The 16,377-nt window shown below is 42.3% G+C and overlaps 1 protein-coding gene across 3 annotated transcripts in view; it reads left to right on the forward strand.

Annotated features, from left to right (window-relative positions):
- The first annotated feature begins 1,030 nt into the window (after positions 1 to 1,030).
- The window catches only part of KDR (kinase insert domain receptor), a 42,335-nt gene continuing 26,988 nt past the window's right edge, over positions 1,031 to 16,377 (forward strand). For 2 of the 3 annotated variants that reach the window (XM_023758297.1, XM_014460192.2), the window contains exons 1-10: positions 1,246 to 1,372; positions 4,893 to 4,986; positions 7,137 to 7,333; positions 10,175 to 10,305; positions 10,542 to 10,710; positions 11,307 to 11,446; positions 12,053 to 12,230; positions 13,851 to 13,965; positions 14,056 to 14,219; positions 15,586 to 15,742. In XM_023758297.1, the coding sequence (XP_023614065.1) occupies positions 1,306 to 1,372; positions 4,893 to 4,986; positions 7,137 to 7,333; positions 10,175 to 10,305; positions 10,542 to 10,710; positions 11,307 to 11,446; positions 12,053 to 12,230; positions 13,851 to 13,965; positions 14,056 to 14,219; positions 15,586 to 15,742 (1,412 nt within the window). In that variant the 5' untranslated portion in view covers positions 1,246 to 1,305. Of the gene's footprint in view, positions 1,373 to 4,892; positions 4,987 to 7,136; positions 7,334 to 10,174; positions 10,306 to 10,541; positions 10,711 to 11,306; positions 11,447 to 12,052; positions 12,231 to 13,850; positions 13,966 to 14,055; positions 14,220 to 15,585; positions 15,743 to 16,377 lie in introns of all 3 variants that reach the window. The other variant, XM_006093958.3, reaches the window with a different exon arrangement.

Below are 16,377 nucleotides of genomic sequence, written 5' to 3' on the forward strand. Positions count from 1 at the left end.
ATAAATGTGTTCAGAAAGAAATCAGAGTTCTCTTTCCAAGCTCCACCAAGAGTCCACATATGTGGAGAGAGTTGTGAGGTTTGGTGCAGAGTTCTGGGTGCCCAGGGTCTGGGAGCTTCGGCTTCACTGCTTCTCCAGGGTATCTTGGCTGGAAGCTGTGCTCTGTAAAGGGGCCTGGCCTAAGGCCCAAGAGGAGTCACGCTAGGGGCCCCTGTGGGGAACACCGAGAGCCCCACTGACCGGAGGGGTGACCCTCATTCCCACTCCCGCGGTGGGTGTGCCAAAGCCCTGGGTACCTCCAGCTCTCTGGAGGCCTGAGGTAGGTTTTCTGCGAAAGCCAGATTGGGGCGGGGGGGGGGGCGGCATGTGTCTCAAATTTAAATGCGTTTGGGTGCTTGACAGGTAACTTAAAAACACATGAAGCCGCCAGGTAGAAGAGAAAATACCGGGAACTCTGGAGAACTGGGGAAGGGCATATTGTGACTATTTCAGATTCAGATTTGTAAACTACCGCTGTGCTGGCCGAGCAGCACACCGTACCGGCTGGAGTCCAGGCCAGTTTGCGATCCCCGGAGCCCCGGCCAGTTGGCGATCCTGCGTTTCAGCTGAGTACCCGGCTCTCCCCAGTTGCTTTAACCTGCTGCTGATCCCCAACCTGTCTCCCAGCCACGGAGGCTTGCGTGGCACGGAGGACCTTCCCAAACTTTGGCGCGCATCCTGAGGGCGCAGTGCCCCTCGCCGAGCTCCCAGTACTGCTCCCCAGCACCTCGGCGGTCCAGCAGCCGACCGAACCTCCGAGTGGCTGAGAACCTGTCAGCGGCCACATTTTATTTCTGCCAGAAACTGGGTTGTTGCGGCTGAGACGTCGGGGGACTCGGGCCAGGCGGGGTACCGGGCTGAGGGGCGGGGCCGGCACTGGGTGGGGGGAGCCCTGCCCCGGGTCCCGCCCCGCCTCGCCCCGCCCCCGCGCTCTAGAGTTTCTGCCACAGGCTCTCTCTCTGCACTAGGTCCCGGGACCCCGGAGCGCAGGCCGTGCATCGTCCGGTTTCCTCTGCCGGCGCTCACAGCACCCGCGCGCTGCAGCAAGTCCGGAGTTGTCCCGCAGCCGGGACATCCTCTGCTACCGGCGCCCGCGGACGACCCTGCAGCCGAGGCCGGAGCCGAGGCACCCTCGCCCTGCGCACCCCGGGGTCCTGCGCTGCAGCGCGCGGTCCACCTCCACGCCCTCTTGGCGGGGCGGGGCGGGCCGGGGCAGACAGGACCGGCGCCCCAATTCTGGGCACTGCGCCCGGCGCGGGGTGCGGGATGGAGAGCAAGGCGCTGCTGGCCATCGCGCTGTGGCTCTGCGTGGAGTCTCGGGCTGCCTTTGTGGGTAAGGAGCCCGCTCCCCAGGAGGAAGGCTGAAGGCTGGGTGCGGGCGGGGAGATGGGGATGCGGACAGGACCCGGAGGCCAGACCTCCCTGGGACCTTAGAGCTGGAGAGTTGAAAGTGACCGGACGCTTTGTGTTCCTTCATTGACCAACGAGGCTCAGCGACTGGCCCAAGGTTCCCTAGCAAGTTGGTGGGCTCCTGAGCCCGGTTCCTTTTCCACGACTCTGGTCTCGGACAGGGGCCTCGGCCGGAGGGAGGCGGGGTGGGAAGGCGCCCGAGGCTGGCCGGCAGGAGATGCTCCCGCAGGCGCAGGCGGGGAACGCGGTGGAAGGAGGGCCCCTGCTCGCACCATCCTTGCTCCCGCGCGGGGAAGGGGCCTTGCAGGGAGCACCTTGCACTCAGCTCTGCCTGTGAAAGGGTCAAGCGGTGACGGGGGCTGCTCTTCCCTTTTGGCTCGAACTCGCACACACACTCACTGTATGAGATGCGGGGGGGGGGGGGGGGGGGGGGCATTTGTCCCGTCTTGGTGCAGGACGCCGTTTTCCTCGCAGAGAGAAGAGGGGAAATTGGGGTTTGGACTCGGGACTTTGACAGCTTCCCAAAGTGTCTCCAAGTAACAGTCACTTTCCTATGAAAAACAATTTCAGATCTTTCAAAGCGCTTTGGTCCTTGCGGTAAGCGCATGGTCATTAGTTCACGTTCTGAAAACTGACTCTAGGGGACTCGGTACCTAGATTAAGCACACCTCTCGCTCTCCTTGCCACCAAATATTTAGCTCCTTCCAGATTAGGAACATATACCCTTGATGCAATAAATTCTCTTGCCTTTTTTCTTTCTTTCTTTCTCTCCCCACCCCTTGCCCCTATCTGTTTTCTGTAGCCACAGTTTACTGATTTCCAGATTTGCACTCTTTGGAGGGTGAGAAAGGGGACAGGGTGGAGAAAGTGGGGGGCGGGGGCGGCGGAGAGAGATATCAAATAATTCAGGAAAAAATTCCTTATATAAAAAGAAAAGACTCGGGTGTTTTTTTTAAAAAGACATATAAAGTAACAAGATCATTTGTCTAGTTATTGATTTTTTAAAATGATTTGGTTCATCAGGGCCAGCTCCACCATGGACACTCAGATGTCCATGACAAGCCCTCCCTCTCCCCCTTTATTGGGAGAGAATGAAGGTCTGGAACATGTGGTTTGTTCTGTATCTCACAAAGAAGTGAGTTCCTTTTAAGCCTGGGGTGTTTCATAGCGTAGCAGTAGTCAACTGGTAATCGGGTTGCCCTGAATACAATGATGAGGTTGCCCTTTCAGAGTGTGTGACTTGCTTAATTGGATTGGACTATAATTGGTGCCATCAAGTTCTAGAGACAGAGGCACTGTTGTTTTTCCTTCCTGTCTTTGGAAGGGTAACAGTGCACAAATTAATTAATTTTGGTTATGGGATTTGAACATAGAAGGGCTTTTTATTGAGCAGTAGCATATGTACTGCTTATAGTTATGTCTTTAGAACTTTCTGAAGAGTAGAACTCAAACTTGCCAATGAAGATGAATGAAGCTTAATAGAGAAAAAAATTGAGTGTTGGTCTACAGATATGAGTTGAAAGTTATCATTACGGATAGCCTTGTTGCATAGTTTTTTTTTGTTGTTGTTGATGTGTCCCTAGGAAAGTATAGTGTTGTTTTGGCTTCCCATGAAAAATACTTTAAAAATGTTTTTAACACAGGGAAGTACATCTAACGTGTGAGATAATCTGTTGAAATAATTAATGAAGAGCTTCAAGAATCTCTCATTTTGGTGGTGGGGTGAGCAGAGCTTAGTCTTTACTACCATTATGTTTTCTCTCATATGCATGCGCCTAAATAACGGGTTCTTTCCCATTTGGATCATTGTGCAAATTATATTAAGTTACTGTTTTTGATATGTTTCTCAACTTAGTGTTTACTTATCCAAGTAAATTGTTTTCATTTTCCTTCTTAGACAAAGTGGGACTCCATGATTAGAAGGCTTTTCTTTTACTTTTAAACATTTTGCTTTATTGTTTGTCTTTCATAGTGTAAAGTGCTGTGCGAATTAACTGAACATGACCATCCAAGACCAACAGTTGTCCAAGAGTGACCCATAGATTGTGTATGATTGAGTCACCTCATGTGCTTATTAAAATGCAGACTTGTAGGCCCAGGGACATTCTGACACAACGTAAAGTTCAACAAGCATTGTCTGAAACACAAGTTGGTACCAATGCCAAGTAGTTTATAAGATTTGTTGATATAAGTTGATTTTCAGATTTTTAAAGCTTTTTAAAATTATTTTTTAAGTATGCTACTTGTCAACAAATCTACAGTTATGTCAGCAACCTATTTTGCACATTTGGGTGAGTGTGAGAACATGTGTGATCAGTTGCTCATTTTGCCTGCAGCTATTCACATTGGGATCTATAGATTCAATGCATTGGATATTTGCACTGAATATTTGCTCATACTCTGTTTGCTCATACTCTCTCATATTTGCTTATACCCTCTTATTTGCCCAACGAGGTCAATGCCAGTTTAGGCCGAGAGGTCATTTGTACTTAGTTGATGTGAGTTAACAATCATATTAAGCTTGGGTGCTTATCAAGCATTGATCTCTTGTTAAGGTGGTGTTTTGAAGATCTGGGTATTAGTTAAGACCATAGCATCATGGTCAGTTTTTTTTTCTGATACTCTTTCAAAATCTGGTAGCTGTTTGCATTTAGTTGACAGAGAACTCAGTTTTCTTGCTGTGGAGTAACCTATCCCATGGTGAGGAATATATCCTATGGTATTTTTAAGTAAAGGCAGATTTCTTGTGTTCCAAACTCGGTTTCAGGAGGAACTCAGAACTTTGATTGTTAAGTTGAGATCCCCCAATTGCAATTCATTAACATTACACTTTTTCTAGTCCTATTCTCTGAGGAAAAGTATATTAATAGGCATATTATGTGACATTTTACTCAGTTTCTCTCAACTGGTTTTAATGTAGTCTTTCAACTTTGGCAGTTTAGTTATCAGAAAACTGATAAAGGAAAGTGAGACAAGGTCATGGATATTCCTACCCCCTTCAGGGTACAGATGAACTATATAGAAATCTCTCTAAGCAGTATTTGTTAATCAGCAATTTAGTTGAATGTGTGCATCCTATGTTTTATAAGAAATGTCAGTGGGTCCTTTCCTCAGGGAGTGAGATCATCAGATGAAGGTTCATTGGGTTTCAATGCCCCATATCCTTTTGTAAGACCTTGAAGTTGGCAATGCAGGAAAACAGGAACTCCACCCTAGCTCTATGAATTGCAGAACTGTTGTGTTGGTTTATGACCATCTGCCCATTCTTCCTGTTATGACACAGCTTGTGAACTTTTACTGGGAATGGTGAAAAGTAAATTCACAGTTTAATGAATTGCTGAGGAGGTCTTTTAAAGTTATGGCGTATGCATTGTTTATGGAAGGTGTTTCCTATTGGGTCTGACTCAGTGGCAACTACATTCATTAATTTAATTTGTTTCTAGGTTTGCCTAGTGTTTCTCTTGACCCACCCAGGCTCAGCGTACAAAAAGACATCCTTACAATTATGGCTAATACAACTCTTCAGATTACTTGCAGGTAAGGATTGATTTTAGATATGTAGATAAGTATTTCCTGTATTAAGTAACTCATTATTGAGCAAAAAATAATTTCCATACAGCATAATTGTAATAGATTTATAGTAATTGTTTATAAGTAGTGAGGTTTCTAAGAAATGACATAATAATGAAAAAATGAGAAAGGTTTTCTCCCAAAAATTCTTCATTATTTTGCTGGCATATTTTCTATTGCCCTCTGCCAACACATTTCCCCCAATAACTAGTATAGAACCAGGCATTATATAGTAGACACTCAATAAATATTGAATGAATAAATGAAGTTGAGGACTTACCCTTAAGGGATAGGGTTGAAGAAGTTTGGGGCCATATTTATAACACAGCTTGTGAGTGGCTCTTGCGCATCTGGTTAGCTCTTTTCAAGAACTTTATGTCATGATAAAATTCTGACTGTGGTAGCAATTTAATATTCAGCCATTAATATTACTGAGTACCTACTCTGCATAGGTAATGAACTTCATACTCTGGCTCAATATTCTGGAATGCCTCTCTTCTCACTTGCTAGCAAGAAGCCATACTATTATTGAGTTTTGTTAACTAGGAAAACAGGCCTCTATGACAAGAAGAAGAGGCCTTTAATTTTTGCCTTTTAGCCACTAACCCAGGAGGAGAAGGAGAAGACCCTGGGGTTCAGTGTAGTGATTATGCAGAAGCTTGTCAAGAACAGTGTGTTTTGGCAGAATAATGGGTAGAGGCAATGTTGCCCTCTGAGAAGAGTGCTGGAGGTCCACCAACAACCTTGGGCAACTTATTGCCATTGTTTATGATTGCTGAATACCAAGTGTTCAACACAGTGACACAGATCTATTTTAAATTGCAGAGTGTAAAGGATACCCTAGTCCGTTATCAAGGGTAGGTCATCGATGCCTGGGGGGAAAAATTACATTAACAGGTGCTATTTCTCTAGCTTTGCTATTTCAATACACATTTCTCACTAGATTTGCCTCTTACCCTCAGCAACAAAGAATATTTAAAATCCTCAAAAAATTCATACTCTTTTTTAAAGCTCCTAATAAACATTTCTTATGTTCTGAGAAAGCTATGAAGTTCCATGAATGTAACTGCAACTTCATGAAATTTCAAGTTCTTTGAAACAAGGATCAGTATGCAACCGTCTTCTTGACATTGACTATCCTCCTTGGAACTTTGTAGAGAAATGCTGCAATAAAAGTAATCTATGTTTTGCCCGGCTGCTGTGGCTCAGTGGTTGAGTGTTGACCTATGAGCCAAGAGGTCACAGTTTGATTCCCGGCCAGGGCACATGCCCCGGTTGCAGGCTCCATCTCCATTAGAGGGCGTGCAGGAGGCAGCCGATCAATGATTCTCTCTCATCATTGATGTTTCTAGCTCCCTCTCCCTCTCCCTTCCTCTCTCTGACATCAATAAAAACATGTTTTTAAAAAAGTAATCTATATCTTAATGTACTCCTTACAGGTCCTGCGAGGCTCTTAGACAGTTGACCCCTCCCTAACCTCACTTCTTACTCTCCTGCTCGCTCCCTCTTATCTGGCCATTCTGGCTTCCTTATTATTCCCTTAACACTCCAGATATGTACCCACTCCAAGGCCTTTACATTTGTGTGCCCTCTGCCTAGAATACTGTTTCTTCTGATATTCAAAGAGCCCACTTCATCAAGACTCTTCCCTCCAGAACTCTTTGTATCATCTATATTTTGTTCGTAGTACTTACCACCACTGTGTAAAGAATACATTTTATTTTTTTAAAAATGTCTGCTATATTGAGGTTTATTTACTTTTTTATTGCCTGTCTCCTCCAATGTGACTGAGATTCCATAATGGCATTGATTTTTGTGTCTGATTTTCACGGCTGTATCTCCAGTTGGATGTATAGCACATACTTAATAAATATTTGTTGAATGAGTAAATTAATAAAAAACTCAGGAATCCCTATAAGTGATTTCTGAAGCTGAGTCTATGGCTTTTTTTTGTCATTTGTTGAAATAACCTGTCTTTGTCGGTAGAAGTCTGTGTGACTCTGTTGAGAAGTCTATATAAGTTTGAGAACCGAAACTTCTATTGGTTTGTTTTTATTTAGAAACAGCTTCATAATGTGGCAGTTCACATTAATACTTTCCTGGAATTAATTTTTCAGGGGACAGAGGGACTTGGACTGGCTCTGGCCCAACAATCAGAGTGGCTCTGAGAAAAGAGTAGAGGTGACCGACTGCAGTGACGGCTTTTTCTGTAAGACGCTCACAATTCCAAAAGTGATCGGAAATGATACTGGAGCCTACAAGTGCTTCTACCAGGACACTGATGTGGCCTCGATTGTTTATGTCTACGTTCAAGGTAAGTGGTTAAAAGGAGTTCATTTCCCACATTGATTTGCCAGCTATAAAACACAATAGGCGCAAAAAAGAATCAGAGTACAACAAAAGGCTCGCCCTAAAGGCTCTTGGCCAACAGGAATATACAAAATTCTTCTCCCCCAAGGCTTCCTCTGAGCATAAGACTCATTGATTTGTTCTGGAGCTTGGGGCTCGGTTATATCTCTTTCGCCAGTTAGTTTTGTTCTGATCTTTGTATCTAAGGGAAATCTGTGTTCACAATTGGCTATGGAGATTTTTAAAAAGCCTTCTGATGTTTGAGAGAAAAAAACCCACACCAGAAATACTTGAAAAGGAAGATTCAATGTGAATTATGGAATGGTTTCTGTGGAGAGATAGGTTATCTACAGCAGTAAGAGATTTCCCCAAGAATGCACAGGGATACAGCCAAGGAATCTGGTGCTCTTTTGTTCATAGGAACTTTTCCCTCTTAAACTTTATAGTAAATTATTCCCATACTTTGGTGCAAATGGAGATGCACCAAAGGGCCTTTGAGGACAGTGTTTCTCTCCTTTGTGTGGTCTGAGATGGTGGATGATATGCTACATCATTCTAGATTGACACCATGGTGGCCAATTAACACCCATGCAGGATAAAATACAATGTTACATGTATTCAGTATATATAATATGAATTCTTTCTTTGCATTTCAAAACTCTTCTACTACCTGAATTTCCCTGTGAAAACCTGACTTAACTAATGAGATACTTATCATATAATTTGGAAGAATGTAAATATTATATAGTATTTTGCTTGGATGTACTAATATTTTTTCAGTGTAGATGACTTTTGTAGACATTTTATTTATACATTTGTACATCTCTTTAAATACCAGAGGATTTGAGGTAGGTGAAGATGGCTTCAACTTTTTTTCCAGAAGCATCTTTTATAGCAGAAGAATTTTGTCAGTTTGAAAAACGTATTTAGAATATATCCACTTGCATTTTGATAATGCAGTTTAGTCGGTGCAATGGAAAAGTGGAGAACACATCAAAATAACATGTCCTCCTGGATTGTATAGTATTTGAGAATTATTTTTTTGTCCAGGTTAAGTATGACCCAAGGTAGAATTCTGTGCCTCCTCTCTGCAGAATGTGAAAGAGACAAAGCTCAGATCTTTGAGAATTTCTGGCTCCTTTTGATCCGGCAGTCTTGGGAGACCAGGCTTTCTCAGAAGATTGCGAGGATTTCCTGCTTTCAGCCTGTCTGGAAATAGACTGCAAGATGAACCTCTCCCATAATATCTCCTTATTTCCTTCTCCCTGGAGTCAGGAAACCTGGAGACATGTGAAAACGCATTTCATGAGTTTCAGTAAATATTTTATTTTGAAAGGATGGGTGGTTGTTTGGGTTTCTTTTGTTTATTTCCTTTTTCATGGGATACTGAAATAGAATTGATTTACCGAATAGCTTTAGTCTTACGTCAAGGGGTTAATTTAGTTTCCAAAGGCTTCTGTAAGCAAGCTCTATAACATTTCCTACCATATGGATGAATGGTAGGCAATGTTAAGAAGTAGCAAGCCCTAGCACTGTTTATTGGTATATTGCTCATCTTTTGTATATCATCAAATTCGGCTTCCTGTTGACGAGGTAAGCTGATCGAGATTGTGGTCATGAAACTTAACAATGGGAAAGAAAATGCTGGACAGCCCTTTAATGTCCCCACTGGTCTCCACCTTACTTCCCTAGTCTTCTGACCCCATTCCCTTCAGCAATGGATGGAGCCAGGAAGTGGGCCCTGGCCTGGCAAGATAATGGCTATGGCATGTGGTGGGCTGGATTGGCTGCCTTTCTGTGCTTTCCAGCTGGGAAGGAAATCAGATTTCTGCTGTTGAGAGAATTAGTTGCCTTTGTCCCCTTTGGTTTAATTAACTCTTCCTTCCCTTGGACCAACCATCTTGAAGAGCTCTGAAAATGCTAAGTCAGGTGTGTGGGGCGTAGCAGCTTGAATGATTATCTTTCTGAGGGTTCAGGCATGATTTCACTCTATCTCTGGGGAATGGAGGAGTTTCCCACCAGCGTATGAACATTGTACGAACAATGTTTGAACGGCATTAAAATCTCTTTTATTTTCTTCTCACTCTTTGCTATGGTGGCTTTTCAAGTTTTTGTCATTGAAGATATTAATGACTGCTGAATCTTAAACTAGACACAATAACTATTAAACATTATTTTATAAAGAATCTCACACCGAGTCTTCACAATTTTAAAATACCCATATAAAACAATTCAAAAATTATTAGTTACTTCTTGCTTATTTTAAAGTTCCTTTGGGATCTGTTAATTTATTTTCATGGCATTTACATTATTTGCCTAAAGAAAGAGAGCATGAATTTTTTTAACATCAATAAAACTCAGTAGGTAAAGTGTAAAGATTTAAATTTACTTTAAAATTTATATATGAAAAATGTAATGTATATGAAAAATGTATATGTGTATATGAAAATGCATATGAAAAGTGAAGAAGTATACTCATTCCTTTTGAAAAATTGTGATGATTGGTCTATTTAAATGTGGAACCTATAAAATATATTATTCTTATTGATGATCCTTGTGAAAGGAGTCAATTCCATTCTGTGATTTTTCTTTCAGATTTTTCACACACACACACACACACACACACACACACACACACACACACCCTTCTTGCAGAATACCCTTGGGGCCAGATATGTACCAGCAGATCGACCTGTGGATTCCTTCCCCTAGTGTGAATGTCAATTCCAATCCTTCTCAGAACCTGAAAGATAACCAACTTTCCCAGTAAATTTCATTAAGTAAACAGAATTAAATTTTCTTTTAGATTACAGATCTCCATTTATTGCTTCTGTTAGCGACCAACATGGAGTTGTGTACATCATGGAGAACAAAAACAAAACTGTGGTGATTCCATGTCTTGGGTCCGTTTCAAACCTCAATGTGTCACTTTGTGCAGTAAGTTACATCTTCAGTCTTCTCTTCTGTTGTCATAATTTTAAACTACTAAGATGGGTAGCTTGTTTATAATATAACATCAAGAATGATATTTAAAGATCTTATAGAAGGGTCAAAATGACAATAAAGAAAACCAATTTGTATTCTTAAATTGTCAATTTTGTAGTGATCATTTTACATGATTTTGCTTTTGGATAGCACTTGATTAAATATTTGATATTTCTCTTTCTACCCAGAGATATCCAGAAAAGAGGTTTGTTCCTGATGGTAATAGAATTTCCTGGGACAGTAAAAAAGGCTTTACTATTCCCAGCTACATGATCAGTTATGCAGGCATGGTCTTCTGTGAAGCAAAAATTAATGATGAAAGTTACCAGTCTATTATGTACATAGTTGTGGTTGTAGGTAAGAGAACAGTTTCTTTCTATATCATTATTGTCACACACAAAGATTGGCTTCCTGTATTAACATCCTGGAGATTTAGGTATAGAGTGAAAGACAGGGATTTGAAAAATATATTAACTCAAGACACAGTATTGGGCAACTCATTAATATCTACTCTTTAAAAAAAATCAAATAAACCCATGTACAATCAAGGTTTTCTCTTTTCTTGCCAAGACCAAGGATGAAAAAGAATACTATTAACTGAAGCATATTTTATGGAAAATTTAATGTTCAGAGCATTGCTTGGCATCTATTATTTTAATTATACCTATTTTATGGAAAGTTCAGCAATTTACTAAAGCTGGCCCCATTGGCCATTGACTACTCAAATTTTACTACTTTTCTCTCCACTGGGCTCCAACATCTTTGAGATCCCCGAACGTTTGCTTTGTAAATCTCTACTGGCCATTTTTCTGAGAGCTCCCAAATATTGGTGAAACCCTCAGGGAAAGATGATGTGACACATGTTAATGTTGCATCATTTGGGGGAAAGCTTGTGCCAACTCATAGATTTGTTTTCCCTCTCACTTTCTGTTTTTTCAATTTACTTGCTCCAGGGTCAAAGATTTATGATGTAGTTCTGAGCCCCGCTCACAAAGTCGAGCTGTCTGTTGGAGAGAAGCTTGTTTTAAATTGTACAGCAAGGACTGAACTAAATGTGGGGATTGACTTCAACTGGGAATACCCTTCTTTGAAGGTAACACTAACAATTTAAAGCCAGCTCTCTAAATACTTTGCTAATCAGCTCCAATAGCATTGGCTGGAGAGAGATAGGGACCTCTCTAGCCAGATAAAATGTAAATATCTTCACACACACACACACACTTTAAGAGAATTGCAGAACAGACAACATTAATGGAAAAGAAGATGCAATGCCAAGAATTCTCTGTCCCACTCTGCTACAATCAGGCTCTGAAGATTAGTTTTCTCTGGATGATCCCATCTGCCCAGGTTGCTTTATTTCTCTGTTCTGCAAAGTCTTTGATCTTTTTTCCCTTTAAGAGAATTTCTCTCTTCAAGAGGTGGCATGAGACACACTTCTCCTTAAACAGTGATCCTATTTGCCTGTTTCTGCAGTTCATACCCATCTCATTCCCACTATGTGAGGTTTTAAAAATCCTTTTTCATTTGGTTCCACTTATTTCTCCTGAAACGAAATATATTTGTTGTCTACATATATTAAAAGTTCTGAAATCTCTATTATCAGCATTAAGTAATGTCCACCAAGAGCCAAGACTTGATGTTCTGGGTATCTAGAATCTCCTGGGTAATGTCATCCTGGACTTAGCAAACTGTTTTACAGCATCAGCATAAGAAACTTGTGAACCGGGACCTAAAAACCCAGCCTGGGAGTGACATGAAGAAATTTTTGAGCACCTTGACTATAGATGGTGTAACCCGGAGTGACCAAGGGTGGTACACCTGTGAGGCTTCCAGTGGGCTGATGACCAAGAGGAACAGCACATTCGTCACGGTCCATGGTAAGCTAAGATCTCCTTTGGAATTATGCTGTGCTTTGGAACGTGACATAATTTAAATAAATTCAGATCAGCTAGTGAACCCTATTTTGATCATTCAGAAAATACTAGAGGCCTGATGCATGAAATTCGTGCAAGAGTAGGACTTCCTTCCCTCGGCTGCTGGCACCAGCTTCCCTCTGGCACCCGAAACCCCGGGCTTCCCTCACAGCCTCAGCTTCATCCGGAAGGTCGGCCGGAAGGACGTCCGGTCTAATTAGCATATTACACTTTTATTATTATAGATTTCTGAACTCTTGCTAGGTAGGCCACATGACCTGGAGGCCAAGAGCATAGCTTGGATTCAAAATCCCAACTTTAATGGTGAGATGCCAATAGACGATTAAAGCTCACTAAATAGTACTTGTTGTAGTTGTTGTTGGTGCTATTATTACTATAATATGCAGAATGTTATTATCTAAGATAGTTTTTAGATTTTCATTTTATTGCAAGGCTGAGAGTCCCACTTGAGTAAGCATGGGCTTTGCAGTTGGAAAAATCTGGATTGAATTACTTTCTGTGGGGCTTTGAGCAAATAACTTAATTTCTCTTTCACTCACATAAATGTCTCAGTTTAGATGATAATTTATGTGGCACCCAAATTATGAGCCTTGGTAAGGATTTGGGGTTTTATAATATGGGAACGCATAGCAGGGTTTTAAGCAGGGAGAGAGACATGTTCTGGCTTATGTTTTTATAGGATTATTATCTTTTTTTTATATGGAATACTTTAAGGAAGTAAGGGTGGAAGTAGGGAGACCAGTTAGGAGGCTAATCACAATAATCCAGTTGACAGATGGTGGGTGGCTTAAAAAAAAGTGGCAGAGGTAGAAGTAGTGAGAAGTGATCTGATTTTGGATCTATTTTTGAAGTTAGAGCCAATAGGATCTGCCTATTAATTCGTTGGCTGTGGGGGCGTAAGAGAAAAAGAATGGAAGGTGACCTTTGAGTTTTTATCATGAACAACTGAGTGAGTGGTGATTTTACTTCCTGAGATAGGGAACATTGATGGAGGAGTAAGATTAGGGGAAACAGGATTGGATGTGTTCATTTGAAGATGCCCATAAACATCCAAAAGGAGGTATATAACATATAAACCTGGAACCAGAAAAATCAGGGCAAGAGACAAACATTTAGGAGGATGTAAATGGCACCTTATGCCTGAGACTAGAGGAAGGTGTTGATAAAGAGAAGAGGTCTGAGGACTGAGTCCTGGGGCACGTGGGGGGTATGTATAGGGTGTGATGGGAGCAGAGGAGAAGGAGCACCCAAGTGCTTGGGGAACTTAGAGAAAGCTTCACAGAGGAAACATTGCTTGAATTGAGACCTGAGCAATTGGTAGGCTTGCGGAGTACATTGGGGCAGGGGGCGGGGGGTGGGGGTGGGGGCGGGAGATAGAGAATCAAAGGCAAAACTTGGAGGTGTGGGAGGGGCTGGAATATGACTTCCAGCAGGATAGTATGGGCAGTCTCTGAACTTAGACCCCCAAGGCCTTTGACTCTTCACTTGAAATGAAATAATAAACCCAACGACCTCTTACAATACGTTGACATTATGAGAATAATTCTCTTTTTTTTCTTTCAGAAAAACCTTTTGTCGCTTTTAGTAGTGGCATGGAGTCTCTGGTGGAAGTCACGGTGGGAGACCGGGTCCGAATCCCTGTGAAGTACCTTGGTTACCCTCCGCCAGAAATAAAATGGTAACCCTCGGAAATAAACGCAAAGCATTGCTCCACATGAAAGTCAATCCGAGATTGTATAATTCCTGTTTCTCCCCCTCCCCCACGTAGGTATAAAAATGGAAGACCCATTGAGTCCAATCACACAATCAAAGTGGGGCATGTATTGACGATTATGGAAGTGAGTGAAAAGGATACAGGAAATTACACTGTTATCCTCACCAATCCCATTTCAAAGGAGAAACAGAGCCACATGGTATCTCTGGTTGTGAATGGTGAGTCCGTCCAGTTTTCCTTTTCTGCCCAGAATTTATTATGAAGTGTATGGTTATATTTTCCTATTCCTTTGTCACCTGCTGCTTCACTCACATCCTGAGTGAGCTCCTATGTATAAAAATAGTCCAGAGCAGTGGCATTGAAATGAGGTATAGGAGAGTGTGCTCTGGACATGTTTGCAAGTGAACTGCTTGGTGGTCAAATGCAAGGTTAAAGTAGATGCTATCCTCAATGGCTAAATGCTGAGAATGCCTGCGGGGACAGTTGGCAAACCTAAGCTGCACCACTTTTGCACCTGTCTCATGGACTTGTGCACCTGGCATTGCCAACATGTAAGCCTCTTCTTGAATTTTGTGGGAAGCTTTCAGTTTGACATTGAAGTTGATGTGCCAGTCATGCTCAGGGAGGAAAACACTGTTGGCTGGTGGAAGCTTTTCAAAATTTTTTTAAAACAGGAGTCCAGGATCTGACTCTGAGGCTATAAAGGGAAGATATAGAGTGTTTTATTTAAGGATGATTTGAACTTTGTTTTTTTCAAACTGAAATATGTAAATAAATGTTCTGTGTCAGGGGGAAAAGGGGTGTCATGGTCAAGTAAGTGTGGGAGATGCTAAGTTGATATAAAACTTTATTGCAGGACTTCTCAGGGCTTTTAATATGCAAATATATTGCCATTCTCCAAGGGGAGAGACTTAGAATTTTCAAGGTTTAACAAACGTATTTGACCAAAGCATCCCTCCCCAGTAAATCCATTAATACCTTGCTCCAAACACAGTCTATGGGAAATGCTTCTCTATTGTAATTCTTTGGCAGGCATATTAACACTTCAGGATCTTCTCCTATGACATTAAGGTGCTTCCCCATATATCCTGACACCTCCCTATGTGTCTGTTGAGGTTGGCTCTATTTCTTGGCGGGGACATCAGCTTCAGGGAGGTAACAGTTTCCAGAAAGTCCCTTAGAAGCCACTTGGGAGTAGGAGATTGAGGAGTGGAGAGAAGTTGGAAAGCTGATAAGTAAGGGAGAAGGAAATGAATAAGAAAAAAAAGATGTAAAAATGGACAGCGGATAACCCCATCTCATTAATTCATGAACTCGCTTAACATATGACTTGCTCTAGCATTTACCCTATTATATAAAATCAGTATAAAAAAGAAGTGTTATTGTTATTAGTGGTAGCAGGAGTAGTAGTAGTACTATCCCTAGAAGTCATGTCTCCTGTGTCCAAGTCTAGATATTCTTTGAAAAACGAAATGGGGGCAAAATCATCTGCTTTGAAAAATGTAGGCTTTTATTGCTGAAAGCGTCAGCTTTTCATACCGTAACACCAATTGACAATTCAGAAGTGGTTTTTCTTATCTTTAGTCCCACCCCAGATTGGTGAGAAATCTTTGCTCTCTCCTGTGGACTCTTACAAATATGGCACCACCCAAACGTTGACATGCACGGTCTACGCAGTTCCTCCCCTGAGCCACATCCTCTGGTATTGGCAGCTGGAGGAGGAATGCACCTACAATCCCAGGTGAGCAGAGCCTCGCCCTCTTTCTTCCTGCCCTTTGGCATTTCTTATAGCCCAGCTCCGCCATGACTCCAGCCCAAGCCGAGAAGTCTGTCTCTAATAAGAAAGCTGGCCCTCAGGTGGTGCTCTTAATCTCCATCCATCTTTCTCGGTCTTGGGTTTTAGCAGTCTTTCTGTGGGGTATCCTGCCTTGACGTTAGCTAGCTTTTTCTCCACAGGTCAGCCCTGATGTATACCTCTCCAAATGCAGGCTCTTGCTCACTTTGCTAATTGCCAGTCTTTGGTTTTTCTCCTTATTCCAATTAACAGGTGAATACCACTTCTCTCCTTATCCGGGAGAAGGTTCATCTCGAGGAAGTGCTGCTGGAGTCAGGGAGCATTAGACCTCACTGCAGCCAGCCTCAGAGGCTCTGGCCCAGCTTATCAGGTTCTAACACAAGTCCAGACATCCTTAGGAAAAAAAACACACACAAAAAACCCCCACCACAACAGCCACCTACACCACCCTAAGCAGTTCACTTCCTGTTGTTGTTTTTGAGATGGCCACTACTAGATTCTGCCTCAGATGCTGACCATTTCCTACACAAAGGCCACAGTCCCACAGAGATTACTCTAAGAAGCCCAATGGTTTCTTAGTT

This window comes from Myotis lucifugus, unplaced genomic scaffold (assembly GCF_000147115.1).
Source record: "Myotis lucifugus unplaced genomic scaffold, Myoluc2.0 scaffold_127, whole genome shotgun sequence".
In the NCBI taxonomy this organism is placed as follows: Eukaryota; Metazoa; Chordata; class Mammalia; order Chiroptera; family Vespertilionidae; genus Myotis; species Myotis lucifugus.